The 27,282-nt window shown below is 38.2% G+C and overlaps 1 protein-coding gene across 7 annotated transcripts in view; it reads right to left on the bottom strand.

The window, feature by feature from the left end:
• Nucleotides 1-7,910: 7,910 nt before the first annotated feature.
• LOC137281864 (angiomotin-like) overlaps nucleotides 7,911-27,282 on the bottom strand; it is a 28,666-nt gene continuing 9,294 nt past the window's right edge. Inside the window, exons 1-14 of one of the 7 annotated variants that reach the window (XM_067813519.1) lie at nucleotides 24,693-24,839; nucleotides 19,587-19,715; nucleotides 18,390-19,086; nucleotides 17,589-17,730; nucleotides 17,153-17,297; nucleotides 16,726-16,763; nucleotides 16,408-16,462; nucleotides 14,930-15,036; nucleotides 14,532-14,684; nucleotides 13,515-13,699; nucleotides 12,984-13,118; nucleotides 12,415-12,629; nucleotides 11,944-12,020; nucleotides 7,911-11,664 (exon numbers count right to left, since the gene is read on the bottom strand). In XM_067813519.1, coding sequence (XP_067669620.1) covers nucleotides 11,614-11,664; nucleotides 11,944-12,020; nucleotides 12,415-12,629; nucleotides 12,984-13,118; nucleotides 13,515-13,699; nucleotides 14,532-14,684; nucleotides 14,930-15,036; nucleotides 16,408-16,462; nucleotides 16,726-16,763; nucleotides 17,153-17,297; nucleotides 17,589-17,730; nucleotides 18,390-19,086; nucleotides 19,587-19,715; nucleotides 24,693-24,714 — 2,151 coding nt within the window. In that variant the 5' untranslated portion in view covers nucleotides 24,715-24,839 and the 3' untranslated portion in view covers nucleotides 7,911-11,613. Of the gene's footprint in view, nucleotides 11,665-11,943; nucleotides 12,021-12,414; nucleotides 12,630-12,983; nucleotides 13,119-13,514; nucleotides 13,700-14,531; nucleotides 14,685-14,929; nucleotides 15,037-16,407; nucleotides 16,463-16,725; nucleotides 16,764-17,152; nucleotides 17,298-17,588; nucleotides 17,731-18,389; nucleotides 19,087-19,586; nucleotides 19,716-21,487; nucleotides 21,664-21,698; nucleotides 21,767-24,692; nucleotides 24,840-27,282 lie in introns of those variants that run through there. The other 6 variants (XM_067813525.1, XM_067813522.1, XM_067813520.1 and 3 more) reach the window with 6 other exon arrangements.

Genomic DNA, 27,282 nt, shown 5'->3' with positions numbered 1-27,282 from the left:
TGTTAAAACATATTATTGTGAACTTGTACAGAATTCGAACTTAAACAAATCACGACAGCACTTTAAAGATACATTAGCACTATGCCATATGACACTCATTCACTTGATTGTCCCCTCGTGACGCTGAAGACCTGAGTTCGACCTGTACATGGGTACAATGTGTGAAGCCCATTTCCGGTGTCCCCCGCCATCACATTGCTGAATATTGTTCAAGCTGCGTGCAACCATACTCACTCACTCCCTTGAGATAAAGTTTGAACATCCGTTAGATGTCTTGATTTGACCTGCTCGGAATGTTAAATTTGTGGGTCTCCAGAATGGGTTGATTTAAATACGTATCAGCTTGTATATTTTCATTCTAACAGTCACAGTCTAGTCTTCCGTCAACATGCACGTCTTCCATCAAACTCCTTCGAGTGTTCTCCTCCGAGATGCTTTCACCTTTCGCCCGGGGATGGTCACTGTAAGTTTGTGAGTGTCACCTTGCCATATTGCGTGGCGGCTTGATGCTTACGCCTTCAGTCAATGGCTCTAAAGGAAGCCTCAAATGCAGTGAGCTACAAAGAGTGACTTTCGACCGCTTATAGCACTATCCATGGATCATGAAAAATGGTCTTCACACATTGCAAGCATGTGGGGAATCGAAACTGAATCTTCGTCGTGACGAGTAAACATTTACCCACAGGGTTGACCCAAAGTCTCATCCAAATGACGTAGGCACCAGTGTGGGTCTGTTCAAGTTCAGATTTAGAGTAGTGAAATAGTTGTTCACAGGGATGTCTCTTCCAGAACGGACACCTGGTCTCGCCATACCATGACATTGTTCTGGTTAATGCCAACCAGGGTTCTGTGTTTTCATATTTGGTCATGTTTTGTTTTATAGCTAGTTGGTAACCAAAATGGTGGGTTAAATGCTGTGGCATAGACTTTCGAAGCACTCTTAGCTCTAAAATAGTTGTAAGTTAACGTTAAAGTATGACACTTACTTAGCGCTAAGGCAGCTACGAAAATCTAGGCCCAGACGGGGTTCACGCGGAAGGACGAGATACTGCTCATCATCCCCAATAAAGTGATCTAGCCTTGATTGCTGGTGGCCTACAGCTCGTATTATAATGGCAATACGTGTAATATTGATCAAATAGAATATATTACTAATTGATCGTTAGTTTTTAGATTCAAATTATAATATCTTGCTAATGTTTTACTGCCTAGGTAACAGATATTTCTTATTCTTAACCTTTGATTCACCGATGTACATAAATGTGTCAAAGTAAACAGAAACATTCCGGCATTATTATCCGCGGTTTATGCTGTTTTGGAGTTGTTAAAAACAAATTGTGCAATGTGAGTTACTGCAAACCCGCATGGCTGACTGGTTTGTTGTTTGATGCCGCACTCAGCAATTTTTCAGCTACATGGCGGCTGTCTGTGAATAATCGAGTATGAACGAGACAATCCAGTGATCAACAACATGAGTAACTGGGATACGATGACATGTGTCAAGCTTGTCAGCGGTCCTGACAACCCGAGTCCGTTAGTCACCTCTTATAACACACTGGATGCTTTTCGTTGATCCAGATGAAAGAAAATCGGTAAATGTTGTTGTGATTCACAGGTGACGTCATGATCATGGCGTCACACATGAGGAAACATTTGCTTATTTTTGTCGGATGTACCACATCAAAGTTGTGTAACCATCCCAAAACACACGTATAACCTATATTGTAAACCAAAAGTCACCGTGTTCTGTAATCTGATTGGTCGAAAAACATGATCAAACGGTATTAGATTCCCGGAAACTGCAAGACTATTCACTGCGTATTGACACGTAAACAATTGTTTTGTTGCGTCATCAACAGTGGTGACGACATTCAAATCATATTGTGACGTAAAGTTAGAATGACGTCACAAATGAGCAACTCCAGACGTTACCATGGGAACCAGCTGAAACGGTGTGCTGATGACACTTCACTGCTGTACCCGTACTCGATGTAAACGAGTGCAGACACTAAAACCCCTTTGGTTTTCTTTTGTGTTTACAATGTCGATAAACATCATGTGTTGACCAATTTCCGGGTGTTATTGAGTATTTGAAGCACGGGAATATTTCATTTGAAACCTCCTGATGACGCCGTCGGTTCCAAATGCATTCCCGTGCTTCAAATATTCAATAACACCCGGAAATTGGCCAACACGTGATGTTTATCTCCTAATTTATTACTTACGAGGGAGAAAATATCGAGGTTCATATTTTTCATACGATGCCCATGGACAAACATATCACTTTGTCATGGTGACGTGACGTCATGAACAATGTTATGACGTCACGTTTCTTCTATGACGTTGCGTTCTACTTGCGGAGACGGCAAGTAACCAACCTCTGTTTGAAATTAGATTTGGGTATGTTTTCATCAGCTTGGGGACTTCGGTAATAGTGAGTGAGTTTAGTTTTACGCCGCACTAAGCAATATTCCAGCTACATGGCGGCGGCCTGTAAATAATCGAGTCTGGACCAGACAATCCAGTGACATGAGCATCGATCTACGCAGTTGGGAAACGATGACATGTGTCAACCAAGTCAGCGAGCCTGACCACCCCATCCCGTTAGTCGTCTCTTACGACAAGCATAGTCGCCTTTTATGGCAAGCATGGGTTGCTGAAGGCCCATTCTACCCCGGGACCTTCACGGGTCACTTCGGTAATGAACAGAATGTCATATTTATGCTATGTTCACGAAACTCGGTTCCTTGTTCGAAACACACATCATATTGTAACTATACACTTTGAACCATAACATGAGCTTGTCTTTTAATGGAGACAATATGTGCGCACGTGACGCCATCCCTTTGTGGATATTTGATTATATTATAACGTTTGATGTCCGATTTCCGATATCAATTATCAGCTAGGAATAGCATTGTCCTGTATGAAAATACTAACGTGTTGTATGGTTTGATTCAATTCATGTATCAATAATCTTCGGAATGAGTTTTGGTGGAAATAAAGAATCTCTTTCTCTGTCTCTGTCTCTGTCTCTGTCTCTGTCTCTGTCTCTCTCTGTCTGTCTGTCTGTCTCTCTCTCTCTCTCTCTCTCTCTCTATTCCTCTGTCTCCCCTGTGTAATATATCTAGACGTATGACGTCATAATAGTTTACAGTTATGACGTCACAATAGTAATATCTTTGTCATAGAGGATACTAAACTACCTTCCGTTCTTATTAAACGATTTAGTATCAAATGAGCGAAAGCGAGTTTAGTTTTTTGTTTATTCTGTTTTTCTGTTGTCTCCCCTCTCAGTGGAATGTACAGCTCATTCTGCCTATGAGGTTCACCACCAACAACAACAATAAAAAAGGTACAAGTCTCATTACTAACTTAAACCACCGGTTACCCAGTGACTGCTTGGTGAACAGAAGTACATTGCGAACAGTCATTTCTTGATATACACCTCATGAAGTACATATACTCCAGTGGTACTCGGGACCGAAGCCCCAGAAACATTGTGAATATTACGAATAAATATGTCTGAGCCATCCACAAGTGTGGAATTTATTATTGTCCCACATGAATACTTTATCCTGAAAAGTGACAAGAAAGCTAGAACAAGACTTACAGGCAATATAGCGGACACTGTGTCAAATATCAGCTCGTTCCTGAAAATATCACAAGGTTTGTTTTATATCTGACATCGCGGTGAGAAACTTGGCAAGGTTCCATTTCCCCCGCGCGATCGTTACAATCCCAGTGTGAGACAATGTTAAGGCAGTACTTACTGAAATACCACTATATACAAGTCTGTGTTGAAGCATGCGTGTAACAATACTGTTCGATTATTTTTGTAGGTGTAAAGCTATTCAAATTAATGATTTTTATAATGTTGCAGATTCAAACGTATGAGAACGGCGCTCGTGAACTCAAATGCCTTTACTGTCTCGAGACAACAATAATAATGACGTCACATGACTCCATACTGGTATTATACTGATAATGCGCAACTCCTTACCCTAGCAAAATCTGCACACTTTGTGAAATATGGCAGGACGGAACCTCAACCAGATTTTACTTCTGCTGACCGTTGAAAATAATCAATGAAAGATAAATATACATTAGTTAAGTGTCTCTACTCATGTTTTCCAGGTCAAAGAATTTAATTATGGACAAATGAAACATCTGTTGAGTCAGGCATTGTCTTTTTAATTAAGCAGCATTTGTGCAATAATGAGACTATCTACATGCGTCCATTTACAATACTACTAATATCACCGTACCATAAAAAAATAAACAAAACCAAACAAAAAAACCCAAAGAGACAAACAAACAAACATACAAAATACTCTTTTGAGATCAATCTAGATCTATCAGCTTTAGCAAATGTGATGGTCCGTTGTAATGATTCATGAAATTGTGAAACGCGAGTCATTGCAAAAACAGTGTGGTTGGTTAGTTTGTATTTTGACATGGCACACTGCAATATTCTCGTACATTGAGGATGAATAATATTCAACGTCTCTCTTTTACTCTCTCTCTCTCCCTCCATCTCTCTCTCACACACACACATAGTCACTTGCATGCATACGTAATAAATATTATGTTTTCAAACGATTGATGTTTATACTTTAAAAATATATACTACTCGTCCTCCTTCTCTCTCTCTCTCTCTCTCTCTCTCTCTCACTTGCATTTATGCATGATAATGGATCTAGATTTTTCTCAACACTAAGAAACAATGAGTGTTTACACTTTACAATTGTCAGTAAGGGCTACTCTCGTTTTCCACAGATATACACAATATTGACGTCAAGTATCGCAACACTCAACAGTATGTAGTGGTTGGTCGATAACGTGCCATAGCGACTACCACCATCATTAGCATGGCGACATATATACTTGACGTCATAGTACAAAGATGCATTCTGGGAGCTCACCAAACTTAGCATGTTGATGATGCCATATCGATAGTATTTCTGGCATCAGTGGCAAATAAAGGTAGCAGATAAACATAATATAATCATAATTCTGAATATTATAAATAAAAATAAATTATATAAACAACAATTGTTGTTATCTACAGAATAATCAGTTCTACAGATTCCTAGATAAGCTAGGACATTCATTGTCATTATAGTTCCAGTCGTTATTATAGATGTCTCTGATCAGGAGAAACATACTCGAATCTAAAAAAGTCGTTAAGTCGCGTATTTCAGAAATGGACCCGCGACATCAGTTACTTCAAAAATAGACTGTGCTATCAGATACATTTACTTTTTATAAGACATCCGTGTTATCAGTTATTTTGGAAACTGATCACTGATACCAGTTATTTCAAGAATAGACTCACTCGTGACTAACCCGTGTTTTTCCGGGACAAGCCGATCTTGTCTGAGTATACGGCAAGAGGCGAATAGTGACGGATACCATAATATCTGTTTGTTTTCAGACCCGTGATATCAGTTATGTCACAAATACACTAGTGCTCAAAAGAAACTGTACACCGCAAAACATGACATAAAAATTCTCAACATTACAAATGATGTTATAAAACCATATTGAGCCATGTCATATACATACAGACCCGCTTTTTCAGGGAACACAGGGGCGAAAGAAGTAAGCGAATCGCCTAAACGCAAAAAAACAAAAACTGCCATTGCAATTGTACTGCAAGTGAATTTGGTACAGCCACGATACTCTTAGACTAATATGAGTTATTTCACATTGCAGAATATACTGATAAATGAGTTATTTCAGATGGCAGAACATACTCATATATGAGGTATTTAACACTGTAGAACATAGTGATATATGAGTTATTTCTCATTGCCGAACATACTGATGTATGAATTATTTCACAATGCAGCACAGATTGATGTAGTAGTTATTTCACATTGCAGAACAGAATGTTATATGAGTAGTTTCACACTTCAGAGTGTATGGATATAAGTTATTTTACACTATGAGATGTGTGTTACCAGAGATACGTATTATTTCACACTATAGAGTATATGGATGCAAGTCATTTCATACTGCAGAGTGTATGTCCAGACTCGATTAAATACACACCGCGTGAATATTGCTGAGAGCAGTGTAAAACTAAACTCTCTCACTCACTCACTACAGAGTGTACGGATATAAGATATTTCACACTACAGCGGATATTGATATAAGTTATGTCATACAACAGATTAGATCAATGAAAACCTTAGTCTGCACTAATCACTGGACATTTGACCAAAGTAGGTGAAGAGCCCAACCTCACGGACAATGGTCACGAGCGACATTTTATTGTTATCTTTGACTCACAGACCAGCGCGATACACTAAGGGCACACATCTGAACACGGCGTATTGGTCACATCGACCAGCGTCACTTTCCAGCTGAATCAGCACTTTCAGCCGCCCACCGATTGAAAATGTTACACCACTGACAAATGCGCTCGTAAAATATTCTTCCACAGCAAAAGCAAAACGATTGGAAAAGTGAGTGAGTGAGTGAGTACGTCTTTTTTCGCCGCTTTTAGCAATACTCAAGGAATACTACGGAGTTGGAACACCAGGGGGCTGGAATGTGAGTGAGTAGATATTGCAGACTGACAAAAAGCCCAACTTGTGCGTCAAATGGAGACGTATTCTGGTCCATGATAAGGTTCACTACATGATGTGTAGGTGAGTGATTGAGTGAGTTTAGTTTTATGGCGCTTTAGCAATGTTTCAGCATTATCACGACTGGGGACACCAGAAATGGGTTTCATGTGGAGACTCGAACCCCAGTCTTCTGAGTATCTAGCAACGCTGCTACCGTCACGCTACTCTACCGCCGCTAGACACAATAATAGACGTATGGTGCCTCGAGTTACTTCATGTGGTTATACTGTTATGTGTATGCATATATGTGAAGCAACATAAAGCCATTTATAGAAGTAAGCAGATTTTATGCAATCCCACTGTCATTCCTCTGCAGCAACCATTTGAAAACCACGTTCATTCAAACTCTGTCCAACATGGGGCCGAACTCTTGCTGGATTAAAGAATTGTACTCCTAATCAGACATAGTTGGTGTTCTGCATGTTTGGTTTTGAACAGGTCCTGTAGTACTGTTGCGTATCATATAATCCACTTCCTGTAGTCCATTAAATTTGTTTCCTTCTTTAAAGCCGCAGTCAGCAATGTTTCAGCAATATGACTGTGGCGGGCTGGACCAGACAATCCAGTGACTGGAATCATGAGCATCGATCTGCACAGATGGGACACGATGACATGTATCAACCAAGTCAGCGAGCCCGACTACCTAATCCCCTCAGCATGGGTTACTGTTCAAAGACCAGACCTGACCCAGATCTTCACACGCGGGATCCCATAAAATGTGTCAGTTTTGTGAATAGTCTCTGGACACGTTTGTAGTGTACACTCTTAACAAGTACTTTTGTACAGGATGCTGTGAATTGGGTGCAATGAGTTGGACATATCCAACTCATAAGAAGAATGTATTGTGTACTCGCACAAACCCGTACTATTTAGTGACCGAAAGATATTATTTTCCCATTTTATTTACCTCAATAGAAGATGAAGTGTCTCTGGACATGAAATCCCTATTTTCAAGAAGTCCAGCAACAGGTGTTTTCTTTGCCCCAACTGCGGTGCAACTTATCAAAGAAAATATTCCTTCACAGTGAATACTAGCAGTTCACACCATTTACAGGATTTCAATCAGATTTATCAGGTTTTGAAGCAATCTGATAGAACTTCAATCCCGTTTACACTTTGCCCAACACAAAGGCTCCCTGGATACATCCTTGCAGTCCTTGTGCAAACGAGGGCCCCACTTTGAGCTTTCGTCTTTAAACAGTTCATGATATTTTAAGTGGGTCAAATGCCCCATTCCTTCAATCAGAGGTTGAGAAAAAACAAACGAAATAATTAATTTGAATTTTCATCATTTTATGCCAATAATGACATGCTATCTGTGGTACAATCAACCAATGGTTATTTGTTATTCGTGCCTGTCCTGAACTGCTTCCAACTGACCTGACTGCCATATCATAATAATAAAACATTAAAAACAATAATTTTAATAATCACGAGGAGCCAACAACAACCTTCTCTCCTGTCAATCACCTGAAAACAGATCAAGCAGCCATGAAAACAACAATGAAATTGAATTTCAATATCAAAGTTTTTTAGCAAAAATAAACCTGCATCCTGCAAGTTACTGACTATGAACTTCATGAACCTGATTATATAGATGAACCAGCTCCCTACCAGAGGGAGACAACACACAACATGTGGTAACCATGGAAACAGTGACACTCCATATACTGACAGTCATCAGATCCACGTGTAACCATAGTAACCTCTACATCCAGCATCATAAAAGGATCCTAACTGTTAGCATCAATGGTGTTGCAGCCATAATGTTCACTGTCAGCACCAGGATCCTCATTGATGGTGGTAATATTTTTCAAATGTTTATTTTGATGCCATGTGTATGTGCTGAAAAAAATAATAAAGTTCAAAACATCGAACTCCCCTCCATTGAAGACACAACATGTATATACAGTACAAATCAAGCCATGAGGCTATTTTTCTTATGTTGATGAAGATAAGAGACGACCTAGAAGATAAGAAGTCCCTCCCTCCCATTATAAGTTTCCAGTTTCTCCCATTGTATGTTTTCAGATAATAACAATGTTAAAAAAGCTTTTTGCAGGCTTTTTGTTATCATCTTAATCTTATCCAAATGGATAATAATTTTTATTTAAAATTTAAAATTCAGGTATATTTGTATCCTCATAAATATCACTATCTCAAAATCTGACAGATATTTTGATGTACTGCTGTAATTATTAAAACACTTCATATTCCACTTTGCTCACGTCTCAGTTTTCATGTAAATGTCGGCATATCAATAAATCAAGCTAAACTATGTAAGGTTTCAGTATATGCAGATGGAAGCATTATGCAATTTGGGACAGAGGCGAAATTACATAAACATTTTTCAAAAATAATTGCTAAAACTCATAGAAAATGGGAGACACAAACCATTTCAGTTGAAGAAAAGCCTTAGGTCCAACTGTTTCAAAAACTCCAAAAAATGGAAAGAGATTTCACACAATGGAAAAACAAAATCCTTTACAATACTTTATGAGACTGCCTTACTGTATTGATACAGTATCACTGGTGCTCATTTTTAAGCATTAATTTTTTTTCAGTTTTTTTTTTCACCAGGAATTCTTGCTACAATTAAAATAACTAATGCAGAAGTTGAGCATATCTAATTTTAATCAATATTAAAATAAGACTTTTGGACAGAATTCTCCCATGAGTTTATAATCCTACTGGTGAACACGACATAATGTAACCTCTAAAATCACATTCTAGATACATTATGTAGCATATCAGTTAGAACCCTTAGAACATAATTACCTATATAATACATACAGTACCAGTTGTTAAATCTGATATCTCACACTGCATATCTGTCACAACTTCTACAGTTATAACTCAGAATCCTACACTATGTGTCATAACTTTGTATCCGTCCATGTGTAACACTATAACCCCTACCCTTTATAACCCACTTAAGAATTTCATATCAGTCATTACATTGTATACTGTTCTGCACATCCGTTATAACATATCCATTATAACTTCGTATTCTTGTTATCCTGATAGCCTCTATAGCCATATATCCTATATAATCACATAACTGTTATAACTGGATATCTGTTTCAAGTAGGCACTGGCCTACTAGTCCTTTTAACTAGACAACATCTGTGATACAACCTTGGAGACTAGTTACAGAACAAGTCTTAAAAAATACAATCTAATATGAACCTGCTTCATTTCAACCACATATTATGCAAAAACACTGTAACCATGGTAACAGTCATAATATAAAAAACCTCCAGACTTTCACCATGTTTGACTTGAATTTAGAACTTTTTAGGAACAAGAACATGTTCTCATGCATTGGTAGTATTGTAATGAAGTTGATTATCCATGAAAACGTGCCCTTGTTCAGACTACAACTTGTTTCAGATTCACAAACGGGTATCAAAAACTTCAATCCGGGTAGAATCTACAGACTTACTCAGCTCATGATTTGAAAATACAGATAATGAAATGAAAATGTTTCTTGCATAAAAAAACTAGTTATCAATGAATGTAAAAATGGCAGATTTTAATTAGAGATATTGGGGCTATATTTTAATAACGGCACAACCAGTATTTGTATTTATTTACAATTTGTACATGGCAGTGGAAAAATAAATAACTACCCTCATCTTGTAATCCAGGCATGGGTCCTTAATACACATAAACAAACACATAAACAAAACTTGGTGCTGCATCCAAAGTAACTTTCAGTAAATCAGTATGAAATAGATTCTCAAAAGGTAAATGTACCTTAAAGCCAACTTGGTTATCCAAAATTGTGGAAGATAAAAATATTTGCTTGTTTTACAAATCAGGCCAACCCCTGCATCACAAGACAGTCTAAAGTGCCATTTCAAAACCAGACTTGTATTATTCCATACCAACAGACAGGTCTTCATGGTAACCTGTCTTCACTTCCTACAAGAATTCTTGTTCACGAAACCTCACTCTGACCAATGTAGAGATAAACAGTCGGACACTATACAAGTCTGGCTTGAGTTGTCTCCCTTCCTCAAAATGTCGAAAAAACAGTTGACATGCAGCAAACTAGCCTCACTCTAGGCAGAACTACTTGTATTTCAACACTGGGTTAGGAATGTCAGATTTGGTTAACATGGAGAACAAAATTCTCCTCTCGGGAAAAGAATGTAACTTCCAAGGTATTGAGTAAAATAACGCTGACATAACTGACAACATATAATTTGGATCAATTTGGGACCAAGTTCCTCTTCATTTGACAAAATAATTCTTTCTATTTGCGCGCTTGCTACACTGGCTGCGAAAACACTTCAAGTGGAAGGAAGACGCTGACACGAATATATACAACTGAGACCTCTTTGTTTTAAATAGCACCATGGCACAACATATTGCACAAGAATTTCACACATTAAATTAACACGGCCAGCAATCCTAGCACACAAATCAAGTCATCAAACATCTCAAATAGTCGCTCACAGAGCATCACCCCTGCTGTTTTCTACAGTCAATCATATGATTCAAGTAATTCCTCCCCTTCAATCAAACGGTTCCATCTTCCAGCCGATCATACGGTCAGCCAATGAAATGGTTCCCTCTTTCAGCCAATCAATGGTTTCCTTCTTCAAACCAATCAAATGGTTCCTTCTTCCAGTCAATCACATGGTTGCTTCTTTCAGCCAGTCAAATGGTTTCTTCTTCCAACCAATCACAAATTCCTTTTCACAATCAATCAAATGATTTCTGTTTCAGACAATCAAATCACACTTTCTGCAAGCTATTCATCTGATACAACATTTTGGCAGTCATATTGCATAATTTGATAATCAACCAACCAATCACAATGGGTTCTTCTTTCAACCAATCACAACTTTCAGCTATCACTTGCAGTCAACCAATCAGAGCTAACAGACAGCATCTGGATTAGTATTTCTTCCAATCACATTCCACGAAAGTTGACATCTTCAGATCTGCTGAGATTAAGGAAGTGCTAAACTTGCCACATCAGCAATTTTCCTTCATCATCCGAATCATCCTTGCTCTGAAAAGCAGATGAAGATAATATATGTCTAACGAAATAACAAAGACAAATATGTTCTGTGTTAATACAGTACCAGTAATGTTAAATCATATTCTGAGCCTCAAACCGAAATGGCTTCTTTATCCCATTTTACAAGTTACACGATATTCAGGTACAGAGAAAATAACTCCAATGAATGCCAAACAGGTCACTACACTTTAGGAGACTTTTTTTCTTGCTTACTTTCAATCCAAAAACTCTCTTTGTTTTACATTTATATAGTGCAACAACCTTCCTTACCTCTGATTGCAGATCTTTGAACTTCTCCCTCAATTCTTCCTCCACTGCAGACCTGGAGTCTATGGCACTTGCACTACCTGCGAATCATCATCATCATCATCATCATCATCATCATCATCACAAAAAAAAATCAATCAAAAACATCAATGTCATTCTAAATTGCTTCTCTTTCTTTAAAAATAATCACAATAGGACACAACCTGTGAATGCAGAAACTTGAGACTTTAAATACAGCAGAATCAGTATCGAACTGGTCCTTCAAATAATCAAACGTGGCACAGTTGTCTAAGGTTTGTTCACTGCTTAATACGCTAGTCAGTAATAGTCAGGCTGTATCATATGTACAATGATGGCTCAAAGCGACATTAAACCAGGTGTATCAATATTATTATCAGTATTGTTATCAATATTATTACCAGACAGCCATGTTGAAAATGTCATCTGACCAAGTGCTTGAGGCATGAGACGTACCTGTCTTGACATGTTTGATGGTAGCGAAGTCCCTGTACGAGTCGGACTGACTCCCCTGGCGAGTGAGCGAGGAAGTGGATATAATGGAGGGACGAGGGGAGTGCAGTGGCGAGCAATAGATGGTATGGACGCTGCTGCTGCGGGTCATTGGTGACCGCTGCACTAACTTCAATGTCGCTTCCTTCTCGGTCAGCTGCGTTTGTAACGATTTCACCCTGTAGGAGATGTGGTGGGATCATGAATGTGAATAAAACAATTCAGGATGTGAGTGAGTAGGTCTATGTTGCTTTTAGCAATATTCCAGCAATATCTCGGCAAGGGACACCAGAAAAGGGCTTCACACATTGTACACATTGTATCTTTGATGTGATTAGCAAATGCTTTAACCTCTATGCCACCCCAATGCCCTGTATTTCTGGACGTGAAGTAAAAGTCTGAATCTGTTTCACAGCATACTGCAGAGAATGCACACACATTCTGCAAATTTTCTGTTTTATGAGGTTGGCTTCCCCATGAAGTCAAATGAGGAAACTACGTTTAAAAACACTGACCACAACACTGCAACTCACCTAGCCTCCAGTTCTGCTACTTTACGGTTGGCCTGGTAGAGCTCTTCCATGTGTTTGAGCTTCTCAGACTTGGCCTCATCAATCAGCTTCTCTGTTTCTGCAGAATTTTTTTCCAAAGCTGCGAGTCGGACATCTCTGGAAAAAAACAAACAAAAACATTTAGTTAGACCTTGTTCTAAATATTGAGCCAATGAAAACCGACTTTAGCTTGTATATGTATAACCATCCTGGGTCGAACCCTTCTCATTATCATTCTGTCCCTTGATAGAGTTACCTCCCCCTAACTATCTAAGTCATGGGATGTTCTCTGTACCTCAACTTGTCTGACTCCTTATAAATAGTTGAAGTTGATCATCCATAAAGTCTTGTCATTCCTATTACCTGCAACTTCTAGAATGCCTCTAAAACAGTTCCTCCTTTTAAAGAAATATGCTGTATATCTGACTAAAAAAGTTATCTGATCCAAATAATAAAGGTAACCTTCCTCCAGAGATACTGATGGCTTAATGTATCAAGTATAGCATGACTTACTTTGTGCCAGCACTGTCCTCCATCAAGAGCTGCCTCAACGTGCTCTCCTCCAGGTAACGCTGCTCCCATTTGGCAATGTCTGCCTCCATCTCGAGGATCTTTGCTTCCTTTTCACTCAGCATCTGTTGTAGCCTCATCACTGTCATTGTTTCGCTGTTTAGTCCAGGAACTCGCTTCCACCCCAACTGAAAAATCATGTGGTAAACATTTAATATTTCATAATAATAAACACAAAAACAGATTGAAATCCCTAAAGCAGAATAATGCTGCGTTTTAGATGTACAAGTTTTGAAAGAAAACACTCTATATTAATGACATTTTCAACCTTACCAATGTGATTAGGTCATGATAACATAGGCCAGCCAACTTATTTATTTAGCTGTACATTTAGCAATATTCCAGCAATAAGATCAAAGTCTGTACATAATGGTGTACAGACCAAACAATTCTGTGATTGCCATCACGAGCAATGATCCACACCATTGGGACATGACACCACCCAATCCTGTTAGTGAACCTAGATCACAGGTGCCTATGCTAAAAGTGCCCCATTCGTAATAAGTGATGAGAAATACAACATTTTTCTGTAAGTTTCATTTGCATAGTGGAAATATACAATCTTTGCCGACCTACTTTAACAACCAGTCAGAAACAAGCCCAGTGTCATGAGGTAGTTCATATTTGAATTACACAACCTTTGCCATCATGATTACCTCATGATGCACTCCGGAAACAATTGTGCCTGATTACAGGAAGTGCAGTGACTGGAGAAAGCTTGGTGGATCATTGCAAATTGTTTGAGATAAAAAGTTTGACTTGTAAGTTTTAGAAGCAATTAGGAATTTCTGACAGTCAGAAAATCATAGTACTGCTACATACTAATGTAATGCCGTAATTAGAAGTTAAACACTGTAATAAATATGGAGAAATCATAAGGGTTGGCACCTCTGCTAGATTATCATGATTTAAGTCCTTCAAAGGCCAGCTAGTTTACAGCTGCAGACGCCGACTGCCTACCTTCTGTTGTGCCCGGAGTGAGTCCAGCTCTTTCTCCAGTTTGGCACGGAGTTGTCTGTCCATTTGTTCCCGCCTCTCGCTGGCTGACTGTAGAGACATGAGTGATTTTTGCATCTGCTCCATCTTGTCAAGGTGGCCCTGCTTCGTGGAACACTGAAGTCAACATACAGCATTGTCAAGTCTTGTCAAGAACCATTGCAAGAGAGGTTCCTTAACTACAGTCCTTTCTTGAATCTACTATTTTCTTTGTTTTTAAAATTTCATAATAATTGCAGCAAAAATAAATTTAATCAGTGTTCAATTATGACTAGTATGACTTGTTAAAAGTGTAATGCTGTATATTTGTAAACACCATCATGTTTACACTGTGTTTCCTCAAGGAACCTTAAACTACTTACCTCTTGCCCAAGATGAACCAGTCTGGCTTCGGTGTTTGATAAAGTGGATTCTAAAATATCCAGTTTCTTCTCCTGTCCCTGCCCTGTTCGAGACAGCAGATCCTTTTCTACAACAAAATGGCAAATTTATACTACTTTGTTCCAAGTTAACATATTTTCAATACAATTGAGCACAATCATTGTAACTATTCAATAATTTATCCTTAAAACTGTAAAAAATCCCTTAGAATTCAAATACAAAAAATCCAACAAAAAAACATAAAATAATTTCTATTTCATGGGAATCGAACTGCCTTTGTTCAGATTGACCTCAAAATGAACCTTTAGTAATTCTCTGCAGAGTTGTCTCCCTTTGTGCAACCTGCATGACTCAATGAGGCTACCTTACATTCTGGCATCTTATCAGACACCTACTGAGAGCTTTGCACACGCTTGCTTACATATCTTGTGCATGACTCACACGGGCTCAGATAGCGAGGGCTTGTAGGCAAACAGGTAAACTTGTGAATGTCAGTACTTAGAGCTTTGGGAAATACTGCAGCAGAATCAGGCATCTTTGTAAAGCGTGAATTGTCATTATTTTGTATAAAGAAATTTTTAAAAGATGGCAGTTTAAAACCATTAACATCTGCTTTCAGAAATACATGGACATATATGTTTGAATCTAGACATCTTTGGAAGATTGACTTCAGTTTATTAACAGATTAAGTTACAAAGTACTTTTTATTGAATGTTCACTTATTCAAAGAAAAAGTCCTAAATTTCATTACACAAACATGTTGTTGTTATCACAATTCAAGTATCATGTCTCATGTTCTAAGAAGTGGCTGAACATTTCACAAGGAAAACAAGACCTGCTCAAATTTCCTGGGAAAGATAAGATCATGGCAGTGCTCTGCTATATCTAGGTAATTGACGCCATGACGTTGATACCGAGTGGCTAGGACTGTTTGGGCCTCCCACGCAACTTGGGTATCTTCACCAGAAACTAGCTGTGGCTCAAGTTACACATCTTTCAAATATGGGGCATCTTAATCATGTTTATACATGTACCTTAAGTGAAACTTTCAGTGAAGTTGAATTGAAGGCGGTTTTCAGTACAGGGATATGGTTTTCAGTACAGGGAATATCGTTAGCATGGCTTGGTTCTCAGTCATGGTGAAATTACAACTGATAACAACTTCTTTTTGGGGGAGGGGGAAGAGCAACGTTTCAATAAAGATTGTTGTAACTTTGTCCTGAATGGACATAACTAAACGTGGAGAGGATGGATCAATCAGAGTGAATATTACTGAATGCCACATCAGCGATTCCAGACAAAGGGTTTACAGTGAGAGTATATAAATTTATATAATTTCCACAAGACGAATATGATAAAATTCCATCAACAGCTTGCAACCTTAGGAGGGGACATGGATATTAGCACCTGGCCTCTACATGGCTTAAATCTGGCACGAGAACAACGACTAAGTACTCACTCTGAGCCAGTAATTTCCCCAGGTCTCCCTCCTTTTCATTATCTGATCTCAGGTTCTGGAAGATCATCATCATCATCATCATCATCATCATCATCACCATCATCATCATCATCATCATCATCAGATATGGACAGTTCTTGCGAGAATCTTATGAAACCACTAACCAGAAAACTTATTTACTAATTAATTTTAATGGCACACTCCACCTAGACTACAGTGGACTGCAATTCATGGATCAAAGATGGTCATCTCGTTTCAAAGACAAGTTCTCAATATCAATCAAAAAATATTTATTGCAGAAGACAAGTGTCTAGCTACCTGATTTTGTGACTCTTTTAATGACGTCTCCATTTTTTCTGAAAAAGCATAAAATATACTTGATTATCAGCAAGACAAGTAAGTAACTTTTGTTTTACAATATTATATGGAAATGTTAAGAAACCATGGTAACACTAATCCCTTTTCTCTTTGTAAGACAATGTGCTAATGTGGTCAAATATTATGACAAAAGTAATTACGTCACAACTAAAAAAATCCAAACAATATTTAATACTATTTAACAAACAAAAACAATAAGAAATTCCATGACAACTGAGCATAATGGCCAAAAGATCAAAGGGACGAAAAAGTTTTCCAACACATGTACAATTCATTTCACACTAGATCTCAAAGTTTTTCATGGACCTGAATTAAAAATTCCAATAGTCTTGAAAGGGAGAGTCAGACATAATCAACGACTTTTTACCTCGTATGTCAGTATTTTCAGCTCTGGCTTTCTTCAACTCGTCTTCTAAGCGTTTCTTTAACGTGGCTTCAAGCCGTTCGCGCTTCTCAGACGACTTTACCAGAGACTCGTATGCTTCATGAACCTTCTGGATTTCAAATTCGAACTGAAACAAACACCAATATAGCTACATTTTGACATCACATCAGTCTCATTGGGGTATTGATGAGTGTGTGAGCACATTAGTTTTTATTCCACATGCACTGTTGTTGAATCTGCTTCATCTCAGTGATGTCTTAAAGACAGAATATATTTTTGGTAAATGTTGACTTTCTATCACATTGTGTTTGTTTTCTACATGTCCAGCAAACAATATTCTTGGGTTGTAAACTAAAAACTTGAACCACAAGTTCATATTTCTAAACATTTCCAAAAAATTTGTGAAATCCTTTTTTACCTTTTGTAATTTTGAAACTTTTTTGTAGTTTACTTCTAACTCATCTCGCAGACGTCTATTTTCCTCCGACAGCATCTCGATCACCTGCGTTGTACGCGCTGCAATGGCTAGGTGATCGACCTCCTCATTCTGAGTGTGGCTGCTGAACATATCACAAAGAGTCCTGATGATACAAGTCTAATGACACGTTTTACTATCAAAATTGTTCATATGCCTTGTAGTATTATACCAGCTGCTTGAAGGATGAATAGATGGTTGATGTTATGAACATTAACCCCAGCTGCTGAGTAAGTGAGTGAGTTAGTGAGATAGATTAGTTTGACGCCACTTTTAGCCGTATTCCAGCAATAAAAGAGCAGGGGACAGCAGAAATGAGCTTCATGCACTGTCCCTCTGCGAGATAAAAACTGCCCCTTGGGTAAAGGAAAGGACACTGACATGGCTATGGTCCAAATGATCCCTTGCTATGCCAAGGACCTAGTATCACATCCCTAAACTTGTACAGTGTGTGAGGCTCATTTATGGTCTTCTACCCGTGTTTCTTTAGCCATTCCATAACTCTTAGTTAACACAAAATTCTACAAAATTACATAATTCATAACCAGTTTGGGACTATTAACTTTAAAACTTAAAATCTTGAACCCATTTTGTACTCCTGTGGCAAGAACTCTTACTTATAAACTTTCTCAAACTGCAATGAAGTTTCATAAAAAACAAACAAATACAATAAATGCAAAGAAATGATAAGTTTATTTTTATTAACCCTTAGAGGTTTGTCTGAAAAAAAGCTAGAACACTCACCTTAAACCTGCAGTGGAGAACTTAGGATCACTAGCATACACTGGCATGGCAACTTTACTTTGAGAATCAGACAGTCTTGACAGATCAGGCTGTGATCGAGTCAGTTCTATTTTTTCCATAGTTTCACCCGGCTTTCTGAGTTCGGGCTTCTCCGTTGAATGCGGTGCTTTGGGGCCTGGATATTCCGGTGGTGGCGGCAGGTTTGAAAGATACGATATTAACTGACTACCTTGATCCATAGAAGACTGAGAACTCCATTGTGAGTTGACATACTGAGGAATAGTCCTGTAAGTCGAAATCAGATTTTGATTATATTCAACGCTTCTCGAAACCGACACTGGTGGCTGTGTTGTGGTGACCATTTGTGGTGACCACTGTGGCACGGTAAGCTGACCCGGTGCATACACGGGCGAGGCCTCACTGTGAACTGTGTACACCTTGCCCTGAGGGGGTCCGGTTATGAAATATGCAGGCACTGGGGTGGGTTTGAGTTCCACAGATGTGGAAGTGGGCATCCCAAGTCGGGCCAGAATGCTATAGTCACTGTCAGTGGCATTTAGATCCAGCTGGTTGTACAGGTTCTGGGTTTGAGTCTCCTCCCCTTGGGGCTCCTGGCGCTGTGAGGTTGCAAGGTTCTCGGTGGACGAAACAGAAACATCGGTGCTGGTCTCACTGCCAGAAAAACTCTGACGAAGACCTGGAATAACAATAGTAGTTTTAGATAAAAGCAAAATGAGACCTGGAAGATAAGACATTTTTGGCAGCTGATAATATCTGACCTAGGGGCTACTTTGCTCTTTGAAGAGTCCTGGATAGATAGCGGGAGAAATACATAATAGGTCACCTGGATATACAATGGAAGAAATAGACAACAGCCCACCTGGATAGATACAGGAAGAAATAGACAATAGCTCACCTGGATAGACAAAGGAAGAAATAGACAATAGCTCACCTGGATAGACAAAGGAAAAAATAGACAATAGTTCACCTGGACAGATACAGGAAGAAATAGACAATAGCTCGCCTGGACAGATACAGGAAGAAATACATAACAGCTCACCTGGATAGACAAAGGCAGAAATAGACAATAGCTCACCTGACAGATACAGGTAGAAATAGACAATAGCTCACCTGGATAGACACTGGAAGAATAATGAATGATAGCCCCCGAGAGATAAAACTGACACTACGTCTTACCTGGTTGCTGGTTATAAAGTTGTTTCGAGTGCCCCGGGTAGGGAGGTGGTTCTCGGTACTGGTTCTGCATTGCGATCACCTCATCATAGGTTGGAGCATAGTGAGACGTTAAGCCACCAAGAGGGTAATCTGAAACAGAAATTGTTTCCATTATGCAAGCTCAAACACATAAAATAAATGACAGCCCTTACTTCTTCCTGTATACTTTACATACAATTTAACACAGAGTTTGTCTTCTAGAACAGTAGCACTAAGCAAATGGTACATCTTTTTCTGAGTAAATACTATCAAAAAGATTGTCTGGTAGAGATTTCACATCACTGTGATATAGCTGGAATACTACTGAGTGCAATTTCAAACAAACCAAGAAAAATATTTTAACTTTATCGATATTTCATGTTAATTCGTTCACCACCACTGAACTGTGAAAACATAGTTAACTGTGTACAGTTTATACAAGCCTCTTTCCTTTGATGGTTCCTAAGTGTCCTCGGTGTGTATCATGGTGAATGCAATACCAAGTCAAAATTAGGCATCTGATACCCGTCAGCTCCTTAGCTTGTAATAATACCTACAGCATAAACCTATCACTCACTCACTCAAGCATAAGGCATACTTCAGTGATGAAAAAAGCAATTCTACTAAATCTAACAAACACTTTTAACAAGGAACTCGCCATGCTGTAATTGTTATCATACTTTACGCATGACGGGCCACAAGTAAAAGTATGTGTTTCTGGTTCTTTCTTAAGACTGATGTCATATACTCTCAAATATATATCCACTACTGTTCTCCTGATCTCTATCTTACCTGAAAGTTAGGTATCACTGTCTGATCCTAGCTAGATCACAGTTATTCAACACTATCACAGGGTATAACAGTCAATATCATCTTCTAGATCAGAGAGGTCGACATGCATGATGCATCTTTCTATTCAGTTCTGTACAATTCCCCCAAAATATGAACACTAATTGCACGGAACAAGCTAATCTGACGAAATAGGAACTGAAGTAACAGTAGATTGTCAGTAACCGACACGGAAATGGGATTGTAACGCGAGAATTCATCAGGCAGGAAGTGATGATAAGTTACGTCTTTCATGGAAATAAATGTACATAATTCACCATCCTGTCAGATGCCTCAAAAGCCATGACACCCCTTCTATATGATAAAAAAAATAGTATAGATAGTTTAATGTTTTCAAAATTACAGCATTGATGTTAACATTTTAACAAAACTTTGATCAGATATGATGCTATCACATTACTTTCAAAACCCGAAAACCTGAAGGTTATGTTCATCAGCAATACATGAACAGCCATCAAAAGTTTTTTCTGAAAGTATCGTCGGGAGGGGACGGCTAAGGGAACTATAGTTAAAAGTAAGTACATCTACCAGGAAGGGATATGAATGATGACACAAAAGTGTGAAATTCTACTAACCCTTACCATATTATTACACTTATGTCAAGAGCTTATACTATCTGTTATAAATTCAAACTGATGGGTTTTGTTGATAAATTAAAGTTTCCCTCTATACACTTAATTTCATTGAGTATAGAACATTACCCTATGTTTAATTATCTGTTTATAGATACATTTACAGATAAACAGAAGTCACAGTAATAATGCAAACTTGTTAATGTATAATCACTGAACAATAACATTAATTTTAACTTTCAAGACAATCTGTTTATGAAAGAGAAATATGTATGCTAGGAAAGAGCCTTGTGACAAAGAGCAGGTGTCCTCAACAACTCCCTCCAATCGGACAGACACATGGACAGTCTTTGTTAGCCACTGGTATCCTTCCCTTATGTCTGATGTAAACAAAACACTGTCCTTCCCTATCTCACATAATCGGCATGTGATGAACATGTTGTAGGACCTGGTTACACTTACCTAAATACATAGTACTCCCTAGATAACATCCAGTGAACAGTCACTTGAAGACACGTAAATACACTAAGAAATTCCTCACTGAAATGCCCCTCTACCAACAGTGATCTCTCAATGCCTCCAAGATTCCTGCCCACTCAACCACGACCTCACTACACACCAGCTGCTCCTACACAGTCCAACAATGAGAAAAAAAGAACTGGAATGCTAATACCTCGTGTTCGGCCAGGCGTGAAAATTCAACGTCTTTCATTGCTGGCTCATTACAGGAGGTAAAGCCGGGCTGTATTTCCTGCCTATATCCCTGAAGGAAAGTGTAGAGAGACTACTTTCCCTGGTAGAGGGATTGGTTTATGTCCTCTGATTTAGCTAGTTGCCCCGAAACCTACTGAATAAAAACCTGTAGGCTAAACTGACACATTCCTGTCTGATGCTGTGCTTTTACACATTCATCAGAAAGTGATTAATAGGCAGACAAACTTTTATAGGTTTTTGGGTCTATATTTGATGGTGCACACCATGATATATAGCATTATATACAGACTTATAACTAGTCTCAATGAATATATTATGTTATGAATGGACTCCATATACCATGATATATTGTGTGGTATACACATATATAACATGGCTCAATGTATACATTATATCGTGAACGTATAGAACTAACCATGATATATTAATTTATGACAAGGCTCTTAATTAAAAAAAAACAATTACAAACTAACTGCTACACACATGCATAACATAGCCCACAGAATGAGGAACTTAATTAATGTATTTCTATATTTAAAGCACATCTCATTTGGTGACTTCAAGGATCACCTTCTGACCCTGACACTATTTATACTTGCAAAATGTAACATATGTCACAATAGGATTAAACTTTCTAACTAAAGTACAGATTCTAGTACTTTTGTTGTATTGAATTCCAAGTCCTAGAATCTGTACTTTACTAAGAATGTGTAATCCCAAATGTTAAATAGTGAGTGAGTTTAGTTTTATGCTGTACTCAGCAATATTCAAGCCATATGGCAGCAGTCTGTAAATAATCGAGTCTTGACCAGACAATCCAGTGATCAACAACATGAGCATCCGATCTACGCAGTTGGAAACTGATGACATGTGTCAACCAAGTTAGCGAGCCTTACCACCCAATCACGTTAGTCGCCTCTTACGACAAACATAGTTGCATTTTGTGGCAAGCATGGGTTGCTGAAGGCCTGTTCTACCCAGGGACCTTCACGGGTCCAAATGTTAAATATGTTATGTTACGTTTGACCAATTTATAAAAATCACTGTAAATTCATACCCGCAAAATGTATAAATTGGTAGTAAACCTGTCTCACATAGGATAAGCAATGCACGACTCCCAAACCTACATAGCGTTCTATGTCATGTGAATAAGTTTAACCTTATCAGGCTTTTACCAATATTTAAGCAATATCATGGCAGGGGACACTAGAAATGGGTTTCATGCATTGAACCCATGTGAGGAATCGAACCCAGGTTGTCGGCATGACAAGCAAATGCTTTAACCATTAGGATACCCTACCAAGCAAAATCTATTAAAATTGTATGTAATGATCCATAGACATACAGAAACACCAAAACCAATCCTTTAAATAGTATCCAGTAATAAAGAAATCTTCATTCTAGTCACTAGTCCCTATGACAATGGTTATTGGCTTAACAATACAGTCAGGACGCGTTAGTCTGGACCCTGATAATCCGATTCCCGAGATATCCGAACAATAATACAGAATAACACACGCTAACCATTATTACTCTGTTAATCTACATTTGTCCAGTAAACACCCAGCACTTTCACTATAACAAGACTTAAGTTATAAATAGTCTTGTTTTCAAGACCCTTGAGAATTATTTAAGACTGGAATCCTACTCAATTCAACATTGCTAAATACAAGCCTTGTTATGAAATTGTATAGGGCACTATTTGGACTTGCCTTTTCAGTTTTTAGGTAAATATTTTTAGCTCAGATAACTCTATTTCTTGGACTAAATGAAAGTCTAGGTAAGGGACAATCTCCGTATTTAGTTCAGCAGAGTATCTCTGTTGAAGAAAAAATAACCAAAATTCTTGACCAAAATCATGATAATATGGATAATATATTATGCATTGGGATCTTACAAACCTGATCAAGTATTCACTCAAGTATTCACTCAAGTATTCTTATTCAAAGGAGATGAAAAGTAACAGTATGATAGGAATCAGTCCACATGAGAGTCGTAAAGTTTATGACCTAATGAAAACTCACAGTAGAGACATAATTGGTCAGTGCTCTACACACAAGGAGATGGACAAGATGATAGCTCTACCAGACAGACAAGATAGTATCACTTCCAAGTTGTACAGTCTCGCAAGCAGCTGCTGAAGCCTGCAGGCGATACTCACCTAAATTACAGTGGAATGCCATACAGCCCCAGGCTAGAGGCTATGTGTCTGGCTGAACCCACACAGATGAACCATGGCTATGTGAATGAGTTACAATGTTGCTGAAATGGGTTTTTTAGTGCTGAGAGAATTTCAAAAGAAATTCATGAGTGTAGCAGCTACTTACAACCTATTTTAAGACTCCTCACTATGTTGAGATGGGCACAATTTTCATTAATGGTGTCATTAAGTAAAGTTTGGGTTTGAAGGATATTTATAAAACTTTGACTTGAAATAACTGGAAGAATCCTCCTTAAGAGCCGTGTTTTAACACACTTTTGTCAAATGTTCCCACACTGAAAGACCAACTGTTTGTCATTGCCACAAGATTCATTCTCACTGGCTTTGAGATTGGCTTTCATGAAAATAATGTAAAAATGATAGCATGTAAATAACTATGAAAATTTTTTAAAAAAGCAGAGAGTTATAAAATTATTCTTGACGTCACAGAGATCTCGGACTAAAATTATGTGGTAGGGGTAATTATTTCAGTCCCAAGATAGTTCTGTTTACAAGGGACAACAAAATATGTCCCTGAAATACTACCCATTATTAAACAATTGAACATCACAAGTATTCATTTGTTTAAATTACGGTACATCATTATCACTATTTTTTAAAAAGACAAAAATTTAGAAAATTATTTCTGACATTTATACTTATAGCTTAAACTACAAGCAGGACCTGGATCCACGCCTCCACATGCAGCTATATGGCGATCCCTCACAGACATAAACCAAATGCGAACCATACCTGGCAATCTCATAGTCAACATCCTGGCAGAACCTGAAATGAATCTCCAAACTCTTTTCAAATGAAGCACCAGTTTGACAGTAATCCACTGTGGGGAGTTTTGAAGAGAATAGTGCACAGGGCTAGTATATCCAAGTATACGTTGAAGAATGTCACACGTTGTCTCCAATCTCTTCAACTTCTTGCATTCAACTGCTCTTCTTACACTCAACTACTCCAGTAATACAAAGTACATAGCATGTGACACACTGTACATTCCTTCAGTCTGTAACGCACACGCAGTCAATAAAACATTATAGTCCAGGCATGGAGAACACCAATATGATATACAAAGCAGGGACTGCACGTTCACTTTATATGCCAGCGATGTATATCATACGTATCACACTGGTATTCAACAGCCTATTCAATGGAAAACTGTAGACAGTTCCTTCATGGTTGAAATTCATAAATAAGTACTTCTATGTAAATATGCCTCTATTCATACAGGTCTTTGTCAGGGATATTACCTAGGCCATTAATGATTCAAAGCATCAGCATCTACATAGTAATTAATTGCAGACTGTCAATGGTGCATTTCAAGCGAGAAAGAAACTTGTCTAAGCAACGCATGCTTCACATTCTTAGTTAGTATCAAGAGGCCGCCTCCTGACAGTCAGCAGGAGTATTAGGTGTACTCGACCGCTAGTTGGGGCGATTCTACGTGGAGGTTTGTGTGTTCAGTGACGAGGAACTCAGTAGACCTGTCCCAGGTAGAAATATGTACAATGGCAAGAAAACACCATTCAGTGGGCTCACAGCCCTGTAAACAACAAATTCCAGCATGTGCTTCCCTACATCAGAGCTACATACCTTGAGTGACCGACTTCTCCTGGGAAGATTGAAGACTCCCATGACATTGTTTATGAGGTCACTATAATGTTGATCAGCTGAACTCCTTTGTTTTAATGACAAACATCAAATGAAACTTTTGCAGGAATAATTGTGGTCACAAACACTTTCTCCTGTTACTGATCATTTTGATCTTAAGCAAGGGTAGACCAAATTTTTTCTTGTTTTATAGATTTTCATCCTCAGAAAACCTAAAGGAAGGGGGGATTTATTAAAAAATCACCAAGGTAATATTACTTTAAATAGTAAAAGCATTTTACTTTTGGCATTTTATGAATAGTACATTTTTGTCCAAAAAAAACATGAGATTTTATTTTATTTTTTAGCAGGGACAATTAACTTGATTTTGGTTCTTATTCTTGGAAAAATACGACCAGTGAATCCATAAAACAAGAAACAAATTGGTCTGGCCTAGTTACCAATTTGTAATGAAATTCTGTGATTAAAGCTGTGCTCTGATTGGTTCATTAAATTAAAGAAAAGTATCATTATATATACCTAAACAGTCACACTTGAATTTCAAGAAAATATGGTTAAAAATAAAACCTATCAAGCAGGGGTACGTGTGAACACAAGTGGGGTAATTCTGGATTAGAGGATAGCGGTTCCAGTCACAACTGAGAGGCAGCTATTCAGATGGTCCGGTTTGGTGTCTTGTAGATTGTAAATTGTAAGCTGTATAGATTGATGCTCGTAATGTCAAACGCACGGCCCCATGTCACAAAGCTCTTGTAAGCTTAAGACCTCATAGCATTTCTCATAGCAATCATACCTCCTTTACTTCAGAATAGACTTACGACAGTATGCTATGATAGCTTTGTGAAACGGAAGCCTGGATGCCTGGTCCAGCCTAGATGACATGCAGACAGACATTCATTTAGACAAAATACTAGTCACTGAAATGTTACAGAAAACGGTCCGGAAATTACACTCACAAAATATGAAAATGGGCCCTGACTTTCTAGCCACACATTATAACAGGATGTACTAGACATGCCTTTTTCAAGGTCTGAATGACTAGCTCCCATCATATAGTCATATACAGGTACCTGTGAAAATCCGCTTTATCTTCAGTATCACGTACTTGTTATCAGATATGGCTAACACCACTTGGTGTTCAGATTCGCTAACTTGGTTGATACACATTATTACGTCCCAGTTGCATAAACTGATGCTCATTCTGTTGATCACTGGAATGCCTGTCCAGGATTGATTAATTACAGACCGCTGCCATATACTGAAATATTGCTGAATAAGGCATTAAACTAAACTCACTGACTTAAAGCTGGGACACACAGCAACAGCAGACTAGCATGAATATTGAAGGTTGAGTGGCCATGTCTATCCTACCTCCGAACAACTTTGAACAGAATTTGAACTTAATCATGCTGCATCAGCTTCACGTTCAACGTCGAGAATGTTGATCCTACCAACTGCTCAGCTGACATGTACATGCTACTTCAGCAAATGTAAGCTAATCACATGTTCCAATCACTAAAACAAATTGTGAATACAGTCTATTTTACACCTTTGTTACACATTCAACTTGCTCATAATGCAATATTTGCATACATGTTTATGTGATTGAGAACACAATAGTACTACATTAAGGAACTGTCGGCTTAATATAGTAATCTTTGCTTTACTAATATCTTAAGACAGTTGTTATATCATGGTGGATATTGAGGATGTCAGTCAC

The sequence above is a fragment of the Haliotis asinina genome, chromosome 4 (genome assembly GCF_037392515.1).
Source record: "Haliotis asinina isolate JCU_RB_2024 chromosome 4, JCU_Hal_asi_v2, whole genome shotgun sequence".
Classification (NCBI taxonomy): Eukaryota; Metazoa; Mollusca; class Gastropoda; order Lepetellida; family Haliotidae; genus Haliotis; species Haliotis asinina.
The sequence above is the reverse complement of the archived record's forward strand: the minus strand, read 5'-3'. Positions and strand labels throughout refer to the sequence as shown.